At 44.0% G+C, this 22,647-nt stretch overlaps 1 protein-coding gene across 5 annotated transcripts in view; it reads right to left on the reverse strand.

The window, feature by feature from the left end:
* Positions 1-22,647, reverse strand: part of LOC134211903 (protein outspread) — a 760,849-nt gene that overhangs the window by 12,593 nt on the left and 725,609 nt on the right. For 4 of the 5 annotated variants that reach the window (XM_062689284.1, XM_062689283.1, XM_062689282.1 and 1 more), the window contains 6 exons: positions 14,734-18,837; positions 9,070-9,204; positions 8,872-9,008; positions 8,653-8,805; positions 8,488-8,584; positions 8,068-8,278 (listed from right to left, as the gene is read on the reverse strand). In XM_062689284.1, the coding sequence (XP_062545268.1) occupies positions 8,068-8,278; positions 8,488-8,584; positions 8,653-8,805; positions 8,872-9,008; positions 9,070-9,204; positions 14,734-18,837 (4,837 nt within the window). The remainder of the gene's footprint in view (positions 1-8,067; positions 8,279-8,487; positions 8,585-8,652; positions 8,806-8,871; positions 9,009-9,069; positions 9,205-14,733; positions 18,838-22,647) is intronic. The other variant, XM_062689285.1, reaches the window with a different exon arrangement.

The following is a 22,647-nucleotide window of genomic DNA, read 5'->3' on the forward strand; positions in this document are numbered from 1 at the left end:
TTCGTACGGAAGAACTCATGCGAAAAGATTTGGAGCGTACGGAAGAACTCATGCGAAAAGATTTGGAGCTGCTGGAGATTTGCGACCGTTTGGTCAAGTTGGCAGGAACCGTAGTTGCACTCTTTCTTTTATTAATGTAGGACCAAAAAGCTAAAGGATGTGTCTGAAATTTAATTGAAGACTTTGAATATACTTCCGGGAGCATTCGTGTAGTATTCGTTCATACTACGCTGAGCGGTCCACCAAGGTTGGTTGAAGCTATTTGAAGAACGTCGTACTTTGAAAATATCTTTTAGCCCAGTGGTGCTCAGGTACACGCTGCGGGCCAAAATGAAATTTTGCGCCAATGCCACGGGCCGCAATGAGGTTTTTAATTTTATATAACAGCTTATTTTGAGAACTCGTTACTAGTAGATGTTCCTGAAATGTTAGGCAATGCTTTTTCTTCCAAAATGAATCAAATATACAAACAACAAAATGTAGATTTGTAATGTAGATTAAATGTATTTGAAAATCAATAGAAAGAAAAAACTTGTTGCATTTCAATACATAGTTCACTTACATTTTTCATGAGCAAGCCTTCAGGTTAGAGGTCGAAATACGCAAGGAATTGTCCAAATGTTCATCAGTTATCTTATTTCTAGCTTTTAACTTTACTTGCTTCATTACGGAAAACAGTTGTTCAAAAATGTACGTGGATCCAAACAAAAAAGCTACGATAAGAGCATGTTTTCGCAGCTCTGGGAAGCACTTTTCCGGAATAAATTTGGCATAGCATTGAATCATGATGACGATCAAATTTTTCTCGCAGTTCCGTATCGCACACTCAGCCAAGAAAACTAGTGAAAGCCATACGAATATCTTATGTTTTTTTGCTATAAGATTTAGTTATAAGCTTCATACGATCGTCTTATGAACTGTGTGTTATATGACCGAGAATGATTTTCATAAGTTTCTCTTATGAAAATATTAAGTTTTTTTTAGAGCCTATAAATAAATTCATAATGGAATCTTATGAACGTCAAAACTTATTGCATATAAAGATCATAACATTCTCAACCCATTTCTTATATATATTATTATTATGTTCTTCCACAAAATCAAGAGAAGAAAATACAAACCATTGCCCCAAATCATTGTAACATAATATTTTATTTACCACTTAAACTATTTACTTCTCACTCTGCATTCACATCAATAATACCGTAGTAACTGCGACACTCTGCATTCATGTCAGTAAAATCGGATTCACCCGAATGATGTTTCATCTAGATGGCTAGTTGGTAGACTCGAGATTTGTTCAATCGTATGTCGTACATGGTGTCTTGCCTTAACAAGGCTCTGTAAATATAAACTTTATTCAACAACTAACTATATTTAATAAGAGAAACAATTACTCACATTTTTTATCCTTCCCAGTTGATGGTTGCGTCTGTGATGAAAACTGCGTCCACTTTACACATTCCGCCATATCAACTCACCATTTCATAAGATTTATCTTACACTGAGGAAAAATTCTCGCATGATTTTCATAAGATCAGCTTATGGACGAACTTTTTTCAGCTTTTTCCGGGTTTCATAAGACTCTTATGCATTGTATACGATTGCGAACAAACTTCATAAGATACCAACCAGCTTTTCATATAGCAACATCATGATTGCCATAAGAGCACTTATGAATTTCGTTGAATGAATCGGCGAACAGAAAAGTAGCATAATCATAAGAGAGCGCTTATGAATTTCATTTATTATTCATTGTGAAAAAAAACCCTCCCGAAGCGTCAGTTGAAAAAAGAATATGGCTATCTGAAACGACTTGCTCGCTGATTTGCAACCGACTAATTAATATTTAGTAATTGTATAATGTTGTAATGTGTCATTCAAGTACAGTGCTTTAGTATTGTCAACAGACTAAGTGATTTTATTTTTGTTATTGTCTATCCGGAGCAAAGTTAGAACGCTTTTTATACCGAAGTTGGATTTTTCTCCCAGATACGGGCAACTTTCCCAACTTCGGAAGTAGTGCGCTGGATTCGCCTAAAGATGCGCTGAACAACGCATCAATTAGTTTGACAGATAAAACTTCGGCGGAAATTTCGGTTCAGAAGTCCCGACTTCCGAATTCTTAAGTTGGTGCTACGCCGACAACACAAGGTAAGAAAATATAATACTCAAATACACTTTTACTCAAAAACCAGGTGCACTTATCCCAGGGCATGCACGGATTGTTCCGGATTGATGTTGTTCGAACGTCAACATCAGAAATATACATGGTTGGTAAACTTCGCTGCAGATAATTCGATGCCGTCGGAATGGTTTTCATCACGACTCGTTAAAACTTGATAGTGAAACTTTTTAAATTTAAAAAATGTGAATTCCAGTGCTTTTAATAAATGTAACAATAAAATATTTGGTGAATTAATCAATGTGCTAAAAATCGGTAATGAATATTAAAATTAACAACGGAAAACAATTAAATTTTTTGATGTGACTGTTAAATACTTTGGCAAACTGAAATATTCTATAGTATTTCTATCTAAAACAAAAAAAAATAAAAAAAGGTTAATGTTAAAAAAAAATCAGAAGATCAATTATGTATGTATGTGAAAAATATTGATAATGTATAGATGTAGATTCAAAAATGTGTATCAGTTTATCAAACATCGAGAATAAATTTTCGAAACAAGCTTTGCCTTCCTTGTTTTCTCTCCTTATAATTTGTTTTTTTAATGATAATTATATTACATTATATCCTCCTATTGACGAATTTAAGAGACAAAAAGAAGAAGACATGTGATGGTGAGAAACAACAAAATCGTTCATGGCAAAGTACGGCGACGATTTTAAAATGCATACATTAAATTCAGAACAAAATGTAATTAAAAACCAATCAATGCAATGTGCGAGAAAAATGGAAGCTTTTTTAGGTGCATAATATACGAAAAAATACATAATTTGGAATAATTGTTCTAAATATATAGTTTTTCATTTTTCTCGCACTTTACATTGATTAGTTTTTAATTACATTTCGTTTTGAATTTAATATATGCATTTTAAAATCGTCGCCGTACTTTGCCATGAACGATTTTGTTGTTTCTCACCATCGCATGTCTTCTTCTTTTCGCCTCTCGAATTTGTCCATTAAGATTCATATCTCATGGTTTTGAAAAACATAAGACAGACTAATGGAATTGAATGAAGCGAGAGTTCCACTCCCAATGCTAATTCATAAGTGCATCTTATGAACCACATTGCGAATTATTATGAAAATAATATACATCTCATTGCGGTTGCAAATCTTAAGACGCTCTTATGAACATCATAATTATTTCTTATGTCCCCATTTCAAAAGCAAAACTTATGACGGTCATAGGTGCTTTTTCCTCAGTGTATGACTTTTTCACATCAAGAGTTGCGATGAAAATCATAAGATAATTCTTATGTTTATTTTTTCTATTGATAATTCCTATGAACTTCATAAGATACAAAAATGAATTCCATAACAGGTCAATAATTATCATAAGAGGCTCAATAAAAATGAAATTCGAATATTTATTCATGCTGCATAAGATGAGTCTTATGATAGTCCTAAGATAGTTTAGTTGAGTGCACTGTTATTCGATGAGTTCCATTTGGATATTATCTGGAGCTTACTCGACATCAACACTGGATGGAGCAAAGAAAAGTTTTAGAATTTTATCATGCGCTTAGAAATCTCCAAATCTTCGAGCAAAATCATTTTTCATCGTTTGGGGTTCGTCAACGTATTTTTTTGTCGACGACACGATGTAATTTCCGAGAGTAGGGAAATGGGCAAAATTCAGAATTTCCATCTGTTTCTCCCACAACAAGATCCGACACTTCTGGTAATTTTCAAAAATGGGCAACTTCACGTTTTCCTATGAAAAATGATTTTTTTATTATTAAAATAAAATGCTTCCGCGGGCCGCATTTGCCACCCCAGCGAGCCACATGCGGCCCGCGGGCCGCTAGATGAGCACCACTGTAGCCGGATGATTTGTTCGACGTTGCTGTAGAAGACGGTAACGGAGTCGTTTGATGAATGATCGAGTATGATACATGGATTATTTACGAATACCAAGTTAAAAAGTTTAATTTAGTCTGTGGTTTTATTTTTTACATTTCGAAGGTCGTTCTGGCATAATCTAATTGATAATATTGGCTTTACCAGGGCACGTCCTTGTTCGGTTGGAGCGGTGATTAGCTAGTATCCTTTGATATCCTCATCAGAATAAAATTAAGAAGATTATAATCGCCAAAGCATATAATAACGTCGCGCAATTAGCTCGATTTTAAACAATTGTTTAATGGAATATACGTGCCTTGAATAATTTTCAGGGGAGCTGTTAGGACGAATGTAGATGCAGCAAACAAATAAAGAGAAATGCGGTAGAATAATTAGCACAGCAGTTGGTTAGAGGCTGTCGCAATCGGCAAGGGTCACCTCTTTACATTTCAGCTCAGTTTTTACAGCAATCAATACCTCTCCGCCGCGTAGCAAATTACAGGTAAAGCATTATAGCATATTCAGATTATGAGAATTTACGAGGTATTTTACGTGAGGTCGTATGAAAGGAAAATGAGATGAGTGCACTTTAACATCAATATATACTTCATTTATTTATTTATTTCTTCGTCTTCAGCTATGCTGTACAGACTGCTGCTTCTAAAATTAACTTACATATAGTAGACGCCTAATGTTATTTTTAAAGGAAGCCTGTTAACGTTAAAATCAAAATCAGACAAGCCATTGAGAAGGTTGAAACATCTTTCTAGCGGATGGTTCTGGCCGAAAACGGAGGTATGTCTTCTAGCCCAAAATAGTTGCCGCTGACGGGAGCGGCGAGCCGGAACATAAAAGGTGACACGCTGTAGTAGCTCATCACAGTCCAGCCGGTGGCTTAGCAGGTCGAAGGCGAACATCCTCTGCAAATATGCACGTCTTTGGCGGAGTGGTTCCAAGTGTATCAGCTGACAACGATTCTCATACTATGGTAATCGCAAACGATTGGTCCAGGGCAACCTCTTGAGGGAAAACTACGTTGAACTCGTTCGATACGGGCTGACTGCCCTTCATGGAACGTTGCCCAAACTGGTACGGCATATTCAAGTACGCTGCGAACAAGACAGCTGTACAAACTTTTTAAAGCATACACGTCGTTGAATTCCGCGCTGTTGCGACGAATGAAACCGAGCAATGTCGTTAAGCAATTGCAGTGTGTAACTAAGTCTCTGTGGGGACAACGATGTCAAAACCACAAGAAAGCAAAGAGAGAAGAAAAGTATTCGTTTTTGTCCTTAACAATACAGTGTTACAGATTGACAAGTTGAATTCTGCACGTTTATGGGCGATGATGATGCATTAAAGTTTAACAATACACCAACTTCCTTGAGCAATGATTTGTATAACAATTTTGTGAAAAACAAACTTTCTGGAGAGAGCTCACATGGTCCTACGGGGAGCATGTAATCGTCAAGAGTTACAAATAAACGAATATCTGTGTGAGAATGACTTTGACTGCGATTTTCAAAAACATGCCAGCTGCCAAAGGGTCGGTTCAGAACACTTGCTCTTGTGGGTGCGACTTTGCTGGCCGAAACGAGCTAACGGGAAGCGAACAATGCAAAGACGTGCTCTCTTGGCTTTCGTCAGGGAAAGCGGATAGTTGGAAGAAGATTTCCCTCCGAAAAGTCAATTCGGGCAAAGTTTTTGTTGGCTGGATAGCCTGCTTTGGGTCAATTCAACATATGCCCCTTGATTCGGTAACCGAACGAGTTCTGCTGTCCGTCCAAGTCCACGCATCGTGCCATCCGTCAGCCCATCCGGCGAATCACGCCACCCGTCGGCGCAACCATTCACCGGCAATCCGATGAGTTCCGCTCTCCGTAGACCCATTTTGGGCATCTGTCGAGCAATTGTGCAAGGACAATGCCACCCGTCAGCTATTCCGAAACAACAAGCCAAGCTATCAAACTTAACGCCGTATACGGTGGAGAATCTTGCGAGTTTCGGCCTTTCGGCATCGGTCAGCACGGCCCACCCTGTAATTCGTCGACCGAACGGTCAAGCCAAGCTACCCATCGGCTAACCCATCGAGCTGAGATCCCTTTCCTATCGGCGATTCGTTCACGCAATCGAGCATCAAGTTGGCTTTGTAGGCAGTCTGCCATTGTCAACCAACCCCCATAATTACCGTGAGTAAACTATATCTAACCTAACCTCCAAGCTTCCGATTTTTAGCAACTTCGAAAACCTCCCCGTTACCTCTATCGACCCTGGCACTAAAAGAGGTCTTGCGTGTCCACTCCGTTGGCTATAGACCAATAGTCTTTGGGTTAGGGCGGGTTTCCTTTATTAGGACCTGTCGACGGTTCCTTTAGGGCAAGAGACCGTACCTTGGGGGCAGCAGGGACAGCATGGATCATGTCCAAGGGCTTAACGACCCCTCCCCAGCTGTCTGTGAGTCAGGGAGAACTGCCTAGGGCGTGGTGGGATTTAGCAGTGGGCTCTGCTAAAATCCCTCCTAAAAAAACACAAGTGCCCGTAATCAGACTCTATAAAAGCGACTGTGTGCCGCTTCAAAAGCACAAGCCCAGGGAGTGCCAATTGGCATGGGGAGTGTCCCTACTTCGGTAGGGTAGCGCGTGAGCTGCTTCGGCAGGGAGTGAGTGATCTGTTTGTGCTGAGGCAGGAGTGTCATAGCGCGTCGCCGCTATTGTCACCTCGAAGCGCAGCAGAAGTCTGAGTATGGACTGCACATGCTGAGGTAGGAGTGTCGTAGCGTAGTATCGTTGATTCGTCCCTACATACCGCTATCGACACCTCGAGGCATGGCAATGGAGTGTTAGAGTGAGCACCCGAAAAAGGGTCACATGGAGCGAATGGTCTTTGGAGAAGCTGCTTCGGCGGCAGGGTAGCAGTGGGTTGTACCCACACACCAACAGTTGTGCACATGTGGTGCATGGGGAGTGTCCCTGCTTCGGCAGGGTAGCGTGTGGTCTGCTTCGGCAGTGGTGTGATTGATCTGCTCGTGCTGAAGCAGGAGTGTCGTAGCGTAATATCTGTAGGCCCAGGCAGTTACCGCTATTGACACCTCGAGGCATGGCAGCGGAGCGCCCGGGAGAGCATTCAAGTAAGACTCAAATGGAGTGAATGGGGTGCGAGCACCCAAGTCAGTCTCGCATGGGACGGGTGCCTGTGTGAGCGATAATGAGCGAGTACGTTTAGTACTGCCATCCCCCAGAAGTAGTACTGGGAGGTAGTTCCTGGGGGAAACGATGGTGGAGCCCAAAGGAGTTTAGTCGGTATTACCGGTATGGTCGAGTCCGACACTCCAGTACACTTCCGTGTGGTAGTTTGGCAACTACAATGCACGTGTACTGGGTTAGTGTGTAAATGCATTCTCCCTTGTAAAAAAAAAGAGACCGTACCAGACATGGTATCAAGCTATACTGCCCACAATCGCATATTTGTCCCATATGAATAGAAAATCCAGTAAAGATGGGACTGATATGCGATCATAGGCAGTATATATATCTTTAGCCTCCCCTCCCCTCTACGGCGCTCGCAGACAACATTGAATGCAGAGCTGGTAGCGTGATCGTAGCGATGATGCTGCTCAAAATAGTGACTATAGTAACCACGACGAAAAAGATTCCAAATAGTGACTTTGAGAATGCATTGGATAAAATGCAATTTAAATTTTCGAATGATTTCAATGATCTTGAACTTGTCACGGAAAACATATGCACAAGCACCTGAAGCACAATGTATTCAAAAATAGTCCTTGATAGTTGCACAGCGAGCAAAGTGGAAAATGATTGGCTGACCATCCGTTTGGTACCGTGTAGCTATGAACCAAGCAGAATCGTTATTTGATAATTAAAAATTTTATTTCTTATTCTTTAAGATCAATAGATTCTTGAGATTTTCTTTTAGTTATTAGGAAAGTTCTTGTAGTTGTTATGTTAGTCATTGATAGTATAGGACGGAGAAAATACCTCAACCAGTAATAAAAGACAAAAAACAAATGAAAACGGAAATACCTTCGCATAGCTTCAATCTAGGATGCGATTCTTTCTTATTGTTAATGGAATGATACTCTTTGTTGCTGTTATCGAAACAATGGCCCGTCGGAAGACTGCTTTGGCTGGATATTCCTGAGCTACCGTCGCTGGATGCCGCTTTGATTACCGTCGACAACGAATGATGTCGGCTGCTGTCGAACGAGCTCTTCCTACCGTTTGCATCGTCATGCTGTTAGTGTTTGTTTCCGGGTTAGAATGAGCGAGCGTATTAAGTTATGTAAGAAAAAAAAGGGTCAAAATCAAACAACTGAATGTAATTTCGTACAAGCGAATGAGATCGAATACAATGTGTTATTGAAAATAAAATGATGGAAAAAAATCCACAAAACAACGGAGAAAACATATTTTTACAATACGTGGAATCAATAGATTGCTTACCGATTGTTGCATGGTTGTTGCCTTCGGCGTCGAACTGCTTGAAGATGTGGTGTTATCCGAGTCACCGGATACAAAATGTGCTCTAAGTTGTTTGTTTCTGTAATTGCAGAGAAATTTCGACGATTACAAAATTGATTATTTGTACGCCCGTCAATCATATTTTACCTAACATCTAGCTGCTGAATGTGCTGCTGCGAGTATTTCAACTGTTGCGATGCAATTCGCAGCTTTTCTTCCAGCGATGCCGTTTCAACGCACTTCATTGAGTACTTTTCCGATAGTGACAAAATTTCTTGACGGACTTCCTCCAATTCTTGCCTATAGGGGGATTATAATTGTACAAATGAGCTTATTGCCTAAAAATTATACAAAGGAACGACGTACTCTTTCTCTTTGACGGACGTTGGCGATTGGCCACCCTTTTGGAATTGCTTGAGGAACTCTTGCTTGAACCGAGCTACCTCTCGCTGGACCTCATTCTGATGAGCTTTGCGCATAGCGTCCAGAGCTGCCAACGTTGCCTACGGTGGAGAAAAATTACATTTGGGTTTCGGGCACAATCATCTCTTTTCGTTTAATTACCTGAGTCTCTTCGGCAAGGGCTTGCTCCTTTTCCACTATCAGCTGCGCAATCTCATGTTGGTGCTTTTCTTCCAGATCGTGGATGATGCGCTTGTGCGATGCCTCCATTGCTGCGAGCCCCTTCTCACAGAGAGCCTGACCATTGGCAAATGACAAACAAAAAAACACAGATTAATACACCTAGCGGCGATGATATGATGCCTTTCTCGTGCATCACATTAGAAAGGCCAAAAAAACACTTTAAGGAAATAGATTTCTATTATTTAGCATGTTTTTACTAAATTTACTCTTAATTACTCTGCATTTTTTACTCTGCACAATTACTGGGCCCTTGGAAAAAAAAACAATGGTTTTTCAATAATTCCGAAAATGCAATGTCCGATCGGGCCAATATTTTCAATAGCAATGGGACCGCATTCCCCGTCGAATGCCACTTGTTGCTAATAAATCGGGTAATACTATGTTCCAAAAAATGTGTCTACAAAGTTTGTTCACATACACACACATACAAACATCACCTCAGTTCGTCGAGCTAAATCGATCCGTATTTAACATTGAGGGTCTCCGGGCCTTCAATCAAAAGTTCCTTTTTAGAGAAATCCTATAGCCTTTCGGTACAACTTTGTTGTACGAGAAAGGTAAAACAAAAAGTTGGCCGCTTTAATGATCGTTGAAGTCACCCCGCTTGTTGCTCTTCAATACTTGCGAAACTTTCAAATTTTTAAAAGACTTGGTTATCAGTGGCAACGTTCTGTTTTCTGCAATCCATTACAAAATTCAACTAGTTTATGGTTTGGTTTCATAATTTTGGACATAATTGTGGTCAATGGAATAAGTGACCTTTCCTTGATCTGGAAACTTGAACTCACGATATCACATGTTTGATGTATTACAAAATATTCTTACAAGAGACCTGTTCAGGACCTTAAGACGATCTGGTCAACCAAATGTATTAAATATTCACTATCAACAGTTTTTGCAGAGCAACGTATATTCGTCGTTGCCAATCGCCGAAAAAACGTAAGAAGCAGCAATCGCAGCTGCCGCGGATGCAACCAGAGCGGAAGGAGAAGTGCACGCCTGTGTTTATAAAGGGCGATCCACCGGATTTGCGCCTGAAAATTCGCCAGCTGATCGCTAAGGGGCTGAAATGTACTTTTCGGCTTTGCAGCGAGGGCGTGAAAGTGATGCCGGCAAACAAGAACCATCATCAATCCGTCGTGGAGTTCCTCGAGATCCACAAGTATGAGTACTACGCTCATGACCGCCCGGAACGAAGCCGCTCAAGGCGAGGACTCCACGATATGAAGGAGGAATAGCTCCAAGGAGAGCTTGAAAGTTGCAGACTAAAGCCAGTAGTTGTGCACAAGATCGCTCGTCACGACAAGGCGAGAAGATATCGCTACCAGCTTTACCTTTTTCATCTGGAGCACGGCTCCACTACCTGGAAGAACCTGAAGCTGGTTGGCGTTATACATTACACCGTCGTTGACTGGGAGTCGGCCATTGCACCGCGACGTTACGTAGTGCACCAACTGGTTCAATATCGAGCACGACAACCGGAACTGCCGCATTAAGCCACGCTGCAACAAGTGTGGCGAACTCCATCCGACCGGTGAGTGCGACAATATGGAGGTGGCTGATCACAAGTGCGCTAACTGTGGCGACAAACATCGGGCCACCACAAAGGGCTACCCAAAGCGATCTGAGTTCCTGGAATTCCGGAAGAAGCCTTCCACCAGGACCCTGCCGAAGAAGAACCGTGTTCCTGCGCTCAACGAGGTAAACTATCCGGCCATCCCGACCGCCCGCCGAGCGATTCCAATCCTCCCACCATTACAACCACACAAGCGACTGGGAGCAGCAGCTGCGTCGGTTCAAGCTCCAGCACCACCGGCCCCATCCACCAGCGAATGGCCCCGCTCCCTCCTCCTGGATTCCACTGGTAGCAAGGTGAACATCCTCTACCCCCGGGAGGATTCCGCCCGCTCTACACCCCGGAGTAGCTGGCTTTAATATTCAGCCAACTTGCGGCTCGTCTTCGAAGCTGCAAATCCCGGTTCGACCAAATCTATACTCTGGGCCTTCTCGTCATTGAAAATGGCTACTAGGTTGGGTCTGGATAACTGGAATGCTTGCTCGCTCAAGAATGAAATCGTCGAGCTCAGCGATTTTCCGATTGCGTCGACGTCGACAAGTTGGCCGATCTACAGAGAGATATAGTCAAGCTCGGCGGCAGGGGCAGTTTCATCGCCGGAGACTTGAACGCAAAGCATCAATCGTAGGGAAACACCGTCTCAAACCGGAACGGAGTCGTCTGGTGCAACGATGAGCTAGAGGGCCACTACACCATCCTGAGCGCTGACAGCCTTATCCGGTTGACACGGTCCGGGCCCATACAACGCTCGACATCTCGGACCACTACCCGGTGGTGGGGGAAGTTGGAACTTCGGTGAATCGGCACGAGCTAACCCGGCGTAACTATCACCAAGTCGACTGGGGTCGGTTTCAACGGTGGGTGGACGAGAACATCGACTACCAGTGGCATCCGAAGTCTACGTCAGTCCACACGAAGCAGCCGTTAACGAGCATGCTAACAACATGCATCTTATTCCCAATGACTTCTCGGAGGAGTTGGAGATCACAGCTGTCGAATTGGCGGCCGATATCAAATCATCGAAAAACATGAAGGCCCGAGGCTTCGACAGCACCCTGAATCTCGAGTTCAAACATATGAGAGCTCCGTTCTTCGAGCACCTTTTGCTGCTCTTTAATCAGTGTCTCCGTCTCAGCTACTTCCCATCGTCCTGGAAGTCTCCCAAAGTCATCCCCATCCGGAAGCCTGGGAAGGATCCTTCTTCTTCGAAAAGTTATCGCCCCAACAGCCTTCTCTCAGGGTTATCCTAGCTGTTTGAAAAAGGCGATTCACAGCTGAACATCACAACACCTTGTTCGAGGAACAATTTGGTTTCCGACGCTATCGGCAACCGTACACCAACTGACCTGAGTTACTAACGTCCTCAGACGGAACAAGTCTGTCTAAAAAACATCCGCCATGGCCTTACTCGATGTCGAGAAGGCATTCGACAATGTATAGCATGATGGCCTAGTGTACAAACTACATTGCTACAATCTTCTCAGCTATCTGGGCCCTCCTCGGGCCCCTGCTGTTTAATCTGTTCACCTCCGACATGCCAGAACCTCCAGAAGGCAGCATTCTGTCTCTGTTCGCTAGTGGCAAAACTCTAACGAAGCATGGATGCCCTGACAGTGTACCTCACCAGCTGGAAGATTTGTATCAACGCGGCGAAGACCCAGACCATCAATTTTCGCCACTCGAAATCCCCTAAACATGTTCTGCCTGGGGACTGTAAAAGCATCCTCAATGGCACGACTGTGGAATGGGCCAATGAGGCCGACTACCTTGGCTTGACCCTCAACAGCAAGCTTATTTTTCGGCAACAGGTTGACAAGATGGTTACAAAGTGTAACGTTTTGTTGAAACTATTGTACCTTTGTACCTTTGTGTACTGTACCTTTGATCAACCACCGATCGACATTGTCCCTAAAAAATAAGCTTGCTACCTACAAGCAAATCATCCTCCCTGTGATCCAAAATAAATTCCTGAGGATGATCATGACATGAAATTCTGTGGTCCACCATCTGGCTGGTACGCACTTACCGCAGTGCGAATATTGAATCCGACCACTACCTCGTTGCAGTATGTCTGCGCTCAAAACTCTCGACAGTGTACAACGAAAAAGCGCCAGTAGGAAGATCGAGACCGTGAAGAGACGGAGCAACTGTACCGCGCTAATAACGCACGAAAGTTCTATGAGAAGTTAAACCGTTCACGTAAGGGCCACGTCCCGATATGTGTAAGGGGCAAGCCAGAGTAAACGCGACGAGTGATGCGACGCGACTCACGTAAAAGAATAACAATCATTATCAACGAGTTGTCAAATTGCACTGGCGCGTCGCGTCGCATCGCACGTCGCGTTTACTCTGGCTTACCCCTAAGGGCATAAACGGGAACGTGAGGTGATCCAAAGGTGGGGGCAGCACTACGAAGAATACCTGAGTGGGCGATGTGGCAGACAACGGTGGCGGTATGGTAATGAACCTAGGAGCACGCGCACGTACTCTCCCAAATTTTATGCCGACGACTAACACCAATTGCAAGAGAGTTCGTGGGGCAGTACCAGGCGGGATTTATGGGTGAACGCTCTACCACAGACCAGTGTTCGCCATACGTCAGGTATTGCAGAAATGCCGCGAATACAACGTGCCCACACATCATCTATTTATCTACTTCAAAGCCGCATATGATACACAATCGATCGGGACCAGCTATGGCAGCTAATGCGCGAAAACGGATTTCCGGATAAACTGATACGGTTGATCAAGGCGACGATGGATCGGGTGATGTGCGTAGTTCGAGTTTCAGGGGCATTCTCGAGTCCCTTCGAAACGCGTAGAGGGTTACGGCAAGGTGATGGTCTCTCGTGTCTGCTATTCAACATCGCTTTGGAGGGAGTAATACGAAGGGCAGGGATTGACACGAGTGGTACGATTTTCACGAATTCCGTCCAGTTATTTGGTTTCGCCGACGACATTGATATCATGGCACGTAACTTTGAGAGGATGGAGGAAGCCTACATTAGACTGAAAAGCGAAGCTAAACGGATTGGACTAGTCATCAACACGTCGAAGACGAAGTACATGATAGGAAGAGGCTCAAGAGAGGTCAATGTAAGCCACCCACCGCGAGTTTCTATCGGTGGTGACGAAATCGAGGTGGTTGAAGAATTCGTGTACTTGTGCTCACTGGTGACCGCCGATAACGATACCAGCAGAGAAATTCGGAGGCGCATAGTGGCTGGAAATCGTACGTACTTTGGACTCCGAAAGATGCTCCGATCGAATAGAGTTCGCCGCCGTACCAAACTATCTACAAAACGCTTATAAGTTCTCTACGGACACGAGACCTGGACGATGCTCGGGGAGGACCAACGCGCACTGGGAGTTTTTGAAAGGAAAGTGTTGCGTACCATCTATGGTGGGGTGCAGATGGCGGACGGTACGTGGAGGAGGCTAATGAACCACGAGTTGCATCAGCTGTTGGGAGAACCATCCATCGTTCACACCGCGAAAATCGGAAGACTGCGGTGGGCCGGGCACGTAGGCAGAATGTGGGACAGTAATCCGGTGAAAATGGTTCTCGACAACGATCCGGCGGGAACAAGAAGGGCAAGGTGGATCGATCAGGTGGAGGACGATTTGCGGACCCTCCGCAGACTGCGTGGTTGACGAAGTGCAGCCATGGACCGAGCTGAATGGAGAAGACTTTTATGTGCAGCACAGGCCACTCCGGCCTTAGTCTGATAATAAATAAAAAAAATAATTTAGCTTACGGAAAAATGATTGAAAATTACATCAGACACAATTTTTACGACCACGTGCGATATTTTGGATAGTAATAGCTATTCGTTCGGTCTCAAAACCAAAATATTGTGCATGGTTAACATACGCCTAAATAGTCTAAATATAGCTACCTGTTCATTTTACCACCTCTTCCCTCCTACTTTCCCCTCTTCCCCCCTCCCCCTACTTTCCATAAAATTTGAGGCACGTAAGTGTTCATCGCTACTTTTGTTACTCACCCTCAGTTGCTCGATCTCTGCCTGATATTTGAGACGCAAGCTATCCTCGTCATCTTTGTCCTTTTGCGAGTCAATTTCGTTGGCCATCTGCTGTTCCCGATAGGCGGCATGCAAATTATCGACCTGTTGGGCGTGTTCGGCCTCGAGCATCTCCAAATGCTTCTCCAGCTTCTTCACGTGATCCTTCTCCTTTCGGATCTGCTCGAAGAGGTAATCGCGCTCCTTCTCCAGCTCGGCATATTCTTCAGCGTTTTTCTGGAAGTTGGTTGAGAGTTCTTCGTATTTCTCCCGTAGCACCTTGGACTTTTTCCTATCCTCGTCAAAACTATCCAGCAGATCTTCGATTTGCTTATCTTTTTCATGGCACATTGTTTCGTATGCAAGAAGCTTGCTGCTGAGGTCATTGAACTCCTTCTCGCGGAGCTTCAGGACATTTTTCTCATTTTTCAAGCGCTCTTGAGTTTCGGTCTTTTCATTCTCGATGCTTTTGATTAGCTGTTTCTGCTCCTCAATTTTTCTAGTTAACTGGCTAACCTCTTTTTCGTTCTGTTGCTTCAAACTAGCGATATCGTTTTCATGTCGATCGGTTAGCTGATGAAGTGTGTCTTGCAATTTATCACATTCTTCACACTGAGCTTGGATAGACTTCGCTGTGACAATTAACGCATCGATGCGATTCTGAATTTCCACGCACCTGGTGTGAATGCTCCGTAGACTGTCAACGTCCACCGTGCTGGCGATCAGTACGTTTTCCGGAATCATTGCATTCTGCAACGATACCACCGATCGTTCCAGTTCATTCAAAATGGCAGAAATTTCCTTTATGTCTGTTTTATTAGCGAGATGTTCGTTGACAAAATATTTATACATGAAGTTGAAATCTGCCTCAGCGAGGATATCATCCGAATTGGCAATCTCCAAATCAGCAGTGAGATCGGTGTACAAGTTCTCGTACTTCTTCAGGGCAACAACGCTGAAGCTGTTGTTATCCTCATTGATTAATTTGATCTTTGCAGGGACGTAATCTCCTTTCAATATTTGAACTCGGGCGTCGATCAGCGCTTTGTGCGCTATGATATCGGCGAACTCTGCCAATAATTGCCGCCCTTCGCTTGGTTTCCGTTCCTGCTCCAGATGCAGCCGCCACTGGCCACGCTTCATCTTCAATAAGCTTTCCTCATAACTATCCGTCAGTTGCGCCATCGCTAGTTCCATTTCTCGACGCAGAATATCCTGAACAGCATCGGCGAAGTTTTCAAACGTTATCCGCTCATCGGTAGACAACGCGTACCCAAATGCAGGAGTTAGCGAGTTTTCGTAGCGTTGAGCACTTCGCATCATAATGTGTGCGATCTCTGAATGCACCAGCTCAGCATTCACTGCTTCTTGTGCTTGCCGCCAAGCTTCTTGGACGGCCCCCTGAATAGTCTCGTTTGATGAAGAAATATAACTTAGCGTTTCCGCAGCCAGTCCGTACGCTAGGTTCTCCATAACTGTAGTCTTGTATCGCTTGGCGACCATATGCACTTCGTTCTGCTGACGAAGTAAATCATCCAGTAAATTAGTGTTAATGGCGTGGAAGTTTAGTGACCTTATATTGCTGGTGCGACCGGCGGATAACATAAGCTTTCTAGCCAAGACACTTGCAAGCACGTCAATACTGCTGTTAGGCTTGATGCCACATTTACCAGCGAGTTTTGCCTTAAGCATTGCCATCAACTGTATGGTTTCGGAAACTTCCACTTTGGTTTGTTTTTCTTCATGTTCCTTGAAGTTTTCGGCCCGTTCCAGAGCGTTCCGCATCCGGCCGAAGCATACGGTTTCAAAAGCTACGCGCTCCGCCAGAAGTTCCATATCCTTCTTTTGCGTTAGCCCGTTTGTTTCACGCAACATTCTTCGCTGTTTAAGCAAATCACAGAGTTTATTTTTCAGCTGGGCCTCCATTTGCGTTAGCGCAAGTTTGATTGGATTGGTTTCCGGCAGCAGGACGATATTGTTGTTCAACGAACAATCTTGAATGACGCAGTGCTCACAACTATCGCGTAGCAGTTTGGAAACCTCCGACAGGCACCTTTCTACAAATTTGAAGGAATCTTTCTTGTCGGCAATCGGAGAAACGGATCGCCTAGACCTGGAAGATCGCAAATTTTGGAACTGACGCATACTTTGGTCTACAAGTTCACGAACGGAAATGACCACTCCTTCTAAACTTTTCAACCGATCCATCAGATGTTCGGAAACTTTTGGACTAGTGTTCGTGGTAGTTTTATTGATACCGACGCTGCTAATGCTGCTGGTGCTCCCGCTGCTTATCATGCCTGCGGTGTTCACACTTTCTGTAGAGCCAGGGATAGTCAACATTTCTCCAGCAGTTGACTTTACATTGTCGACCCGTTTTTCCAAGTTGTTCAACCTAAGTAAAACTTGCATGGGTTGCGCGGAGATGGAAGCACTATCCAAGCTTTTCCTTCTTAAGCGGGTAGATGCCCGCTTGACGTTTTTCAGTTCAGATGATTCACTTTGCGATACAGTTGCTTCCGCCATCACTGCACCTTGTTCCAGGGCATCGATTTTATGCTCCAATTCTGTAACCTTCTCTTCCAATTCTTTCTGAATTGTGAGCGATTCTTTGCCTTTCAACGATAATGATCTCCGCTTTTCATTTCGAATCAATTTTTGTCGAAGGAGTCTGACCTGTTTCTCTGCATTCGTGTACTTGTTCGTCATGTCCTGTATTCGGTCGGCCATCATCTTTGATTGTGAATCCTGTTCCTTTTGTTGCCGCTCGATCTCTTTTCTCAGTGTGGCATATGAAATCTCAAGATCATCATACATTTTATGAGAGTCCTTTAACTCACGCTTCATCGCTTTCAGTTCACTTACGGCTTTCTCGAATCGCGCTCTGAGCTCGTGATACTCATCCGTAAGCATGTCTTTGTCTAACATATTGGGATCGACTTCGTATAGACTAGTCAAATCGCTGAACGAATCCATCCGTCGCATTTTACCCATTTTAGTATTTAGACTACATAGGCTGGAAGCGGGACTAGAAATACCGAATTCTCTGATTTTCTTGTACAGCGACTCATTTTCTTCAATGCCACGAGCTAACCGATCTTCGAGTTCCTTCACCGTATCACGACTTTTGTCAAGCTCCACTGTTATCCTGTCGATGATCTCTTGAGCACTAGACCTACTTGCATCTAGCTGTGTCAACAGTTTTTCCCTGTTTTCCTCATATTCCCGCTTCCGCGTTAACTCTTGTTCGGTTCGTTCGAGTGTGGTCAATAGATCGGACATACGGGCTTCCCGTTCGTGAGTTTCCTCTCGAAGGATCGACAATTCTTTCTCGGCAGCTTGCAACCGAAGTTGCACTTCCTTGTCTATGCACACTTCTTCTTGGACGGGGTTGATGAGTGGGAGGTCTTCGGATTGAACGCTTTCGATTGTGCTACGCCGTGACGATGGGGGTGACGACCGACTGCGTTTGTGTAACCTGTTGTGGGATGTTCTTAATCTATCTTTGGTTCTAGCTATCGCTGAGAGTGGCACTGGCGGAGAAGGTGACACTGGGGAGCCCCAATCGCCGATACTGTCTCTCCGGCCTCCTTCGGACGCAGTGCGGTACTCTTCGTCGGAGGAGAACAGCATCGATTTGGGCGTGATGGGAGTAACGGGTGTTACAGGACTCGTGGCGGTTGATGAGTTGGATGGCTTTTGCGGAAGGTTATTGTTTAGAACGTCACAAGCGCTGTTCGATTTGGTGAGGTGCACTACAACGTCCTGACTTTTTTGAGTGAGCTTACAGTCGACTTCGTCCTCTCCACGGTTAGCTTCAACACTGATTCGGCCGCCGATGGTACCGATGTTGTGACTGCCAACTTGGTCCGGCATCGGGCTGTCGTCTATGATTTCTATTGCTAAGGGTGGTTTGTCGGTTAACGTTTTGAAGTTTTCATCGTTTTGATTGTTCAGTCCCAGGTTATTGTTGTTCAGAGTAGCTTTGGCTTGAGGTAATCCGGCTGCATTCTTGAGCACGTTGATCCAATTGTTTCGGTTGCTGATGGTCACGGTAGATAGCACGATACGTCGGTTGTCCCATGTCTGGAAAGAGATCAAAAGCATTGTTTTGGTTAATCATTTAATCAGTGAATCGTGGACCTCTTATACATTAAGGTCATTACTAACATTTCCTTTCATTCTAACAACGCTGAACACTGAAGGAAGAATTGGTATGACATTTGCGTATAAGAGGCATAAAAAAATTCAATCTATTAACGCTAAATGTGGAACTGAGAATATCTACAAACGACCATCGCCTAGTAGAAATAATACGGCTCCAATGAACGCGATATGGGTATTTGATCACAGTATTGCCACACGAATCCTCACTATGTCAAATGTGCTGGCGTGCCAATTCGCAAAGTGGACGCAAATTCTGCTCGTCCCTCCTATGGGAAAACCCATGGAGAACTGTCATTGGTGGTGTGAAGAATTTCGCTTCGATTTCGAGAATTACGTGATGTAACATTTTCCAAAGTTTTCAAACATATTTTCAAAAATTTGATGAACTTTTAATTTGAAAATAAATAGATATGTTTTTAAAAGTAAATTTCCTCATGCAATATAATGATTTTTATTATATAAAAAACGTTCAATTTAAATCTAAATCAACGGAATTCGTTCACGAATCATATGAAGTAGATGGACTTAACATTGCTCCACTGTAATCCACACCAAAATGCAACTGCTCGAAACAACGAAGCGCGCAAAGATCCGAACACGATGATCGTTTGATGGGGTGGACGAACCGAACGGACGACTCAACCCGACCAGCGCCCACTGAGCTATAAAAGCCCCATCCCATGGGAGGAAAGCTCTCTTGATCCTGGGATAGCGTGAAGAATAGTTCGACGAAGTTAATTTCGCAAGTTTTAAAGTGCTAATAGTTAAAGAGCTTGGCTCGCACATTATCGCGTTTTTGAGAAGTGGAGCTAAACGTTAAGGAGCAACGACTCGCTCAGCTCAAGTGCACGCTTTAGTATCGCGTGTGATTAGTGATCCACGAACAAAAGTGAATACCGTGGTGATATAATCACATCGGTAAGTGGCACCACCCACGTGGTGCAACGCTTCCCAGAAGGTCGAACGGGACTGTACGTCATCAAACAGTTCCCCAAGTCCGTGTCAGAATAATTTCTCACGGTGAAGCCCGTCGGTAGTTGAAACCGACATCGCAAAGCTGGTTCCTGAGTTCGGTCAAGCTAGATCCCATCCCTTCCGGCAGAACACGCCGGTACTCCGGCCCCCACAACGTCGCCGGCCCATCGCAACAGTGAGTTTGTAGAGCAGTGAAGTGTACTCTTCCCAAAATTAGTCCTTTTAATAAATGCGCTTGATAAAACCCCTAGTAACAAATTACCTTGTGTCGCGAACATTATTTGCATGCATCAAACGTTTGATTTTCAGGTTGAGAACAGATCAAAAAAGAGGTAAGTCTTCCTTAGTGCGGTATTGTGCCGGCCCTGAGATCCCCAAGAGGTGAGCTGCCGCGGGACGTACGGACGTCCATGCCACAGACGCATGGGCGTCGTTGGTAGTAACAGTGAGAAGACATGGATAAAAGCCACCCCTTCCAAGATGAGTAGCACCTCCCACCTTTTTTATACAATTTTCAGAACCCTCCGCCGCACATTGGTGCAGAATGATATCCTCGTCGGACGAAACCATTACTCTGGACATCCAGTTTTCCGAGAGCGGTAATGACCGCCAACTTGCCAGCGGGTGAGTTTTAGATCTAACGTTTGTGGAGGCGGTAATTCAGAAATATTTTTTTATGAGACAAGAACCACCCAGAACTCTCCCAGTCCATGCAATGAAAATTAAATGTGTGAATTTTGATGTCAAGTTACTCTATATCAGTGGTTACCAAAGAGCGGCCCGCGGGCCGCATGCAAACCGGCAAGCCTTTTGCGGACCGACAAGCCCGCGATAGATTCTAGAAAAGGCACTCTATGTGGCTGTTTTTTTAAATTTTGTATAAAACGATGTTTGATGTAATAAATAAACCACGAATCTTTATATTATTATGATCAATAAGAATAATAATTCTTCAGATGAGTTTGTAAGCGAATAGCACACATACTTCGACACAATCGCTATTATTTGGAGCTGTTTGGGATGTGACTATTGCAACTCAGTCGCATCAGTAACATAGCTTTCTTTGTCCCGTTTTTTCCCACATCTGAAAGTGAACTATACTACAATTTGACTGCTTCTTCTTCTTCTTCTTATTGGCTAGTTCACTAGTTCATTAAGCACTTCCACAGTTATTAACTGCGAGGTTTTTAAGCCAAGTTACCATTTTTGCATTCGTATATCGTGAGGCTAACACGATGATACTTTTTATGCCCAGGGAAGTCGAGAAAATTTCCAATCCGAAAATTTCCTAGACCGGCACCGGGAATCGAACCCAGCCACCCTCAGCATGGTCTTGCTTTGTAGCCGCACGGCTAAAGAGGGCCCCACAATTTGACTGCATTGACAGTAAATTTCGATTACCGAACTCAGTAACGAAATGGTGAGTTGACATCCGGGAAAGAGCGCCTAACATAGCTCTGATCCTCACAAGTTCCAATTCTCACGCTTCCACGGGTCTTCCGATGACAATTGACCGCCAGCTAAGGGTTGCGTAACTAGCTGGTAGTATAGCCTGGGCACTGTTGTCCTTCTGACATCAGCTAGAGTGTGAGGGTGCGTCATGTAGGGTCTGCATAGGATGTGGTGGGGTTTGACAGTGGGCTCTGTTGAACTTCTATAAAAAGCTGCTTGTGTCCGTAAGCAGGTTCTATCAAAGCGATCGTGTGCCGTTCAAAGCCGCTGCCGCTGTACGGTGGGACTTTGAACAAATTTGACCCTACACCCAACCGGCGGTTGTTAGATTTTCTAACAATTCTGTATAAAAATCTACTAAAACCTGTATCTGAACTGGAACTGGGCATATACGAAATTGTTAGATTCTTATACAAAAAATGTAAGAAAAGCTTACAAAATTGTTAGATTCTTACACAATATTTGTATAAGAATCTAGCAATTTCGTGTATGCCCAGTTCTTATACAGGTTTTGGTAGATTCTTATACAGAATTGTTGTAAAATCTAGTCTAGTAAAGTTCCGAGCATCTGTTCACTAAGGAGGTGCGGCTATAACAGCATCTGTTCTGTGGTCCAGCGGCTGAGTATGGAATGATATTCCCCGGAAGCTATACCTAAGATGGCAGCCCCATTCCGGTTGAACAACATACTGTTCCCAAAACATCAATTTGTTCGATAATCCGATAATGAAAGAATATGGACTGATTTTACGGCAACGTCTCTTAGCGCGCAACAACGGACACGAATAGGAACATGGAACGTTTTAACCGTAGCCCAGCAGGGTAAATTGGCACAACTTGCCAATGAGGTATGCCGCATGACCCCTGACCCCATGACATCCGCTCAACTACTGCATCGTTTATTTCGTAATATCTGGGACACCGCAACTTTCCCGATCGGTATCTAAGTGAAGGTGGCCAAAAAGGGTGATCTGACTGTATGCGATAACTGGCGAGGCATTTATGTTGCTGTGTACCGTTCTCAAAGTTCTCAGCAAAGCCCGGATATAGGAGAAGATCGATGCGACTCTCCGGCGGCAGCAGGCCGGATTCCGTGCCAGAAGATCCTGTGTGGACCATATTGTCACGCTCCGTATTATTCTGGAGCAGGTCAACAAATTCCAAGAGTCTCTTTACTTGATATTATTTGACTACGGAAAAGCTTTCGACTGTCTCAATCACAAGAATATGTGGGCACCCTGAGACTCAAGGGGACTCCTAAGAAAATCACCGTTCTCAGATGTACATCGACAGATGCCTGCG

The sequence above is a fragment of the Armigeres subalbatus genome, chromosome 2 (assembly GCF_024139115.2).
Source record: "Armigeres subalbatus isolate Guangzhou_Male chromosome 2, GZ_Asu_2, whole genome shotgun sequence".
Classification (NCBI taxonomy): domain Eukaryota; kingdom Metazoa; phylum Arthropoda; class Insecta; order Diptera; family Culicidae; genus Armigeres; species Armigeres subalbatus.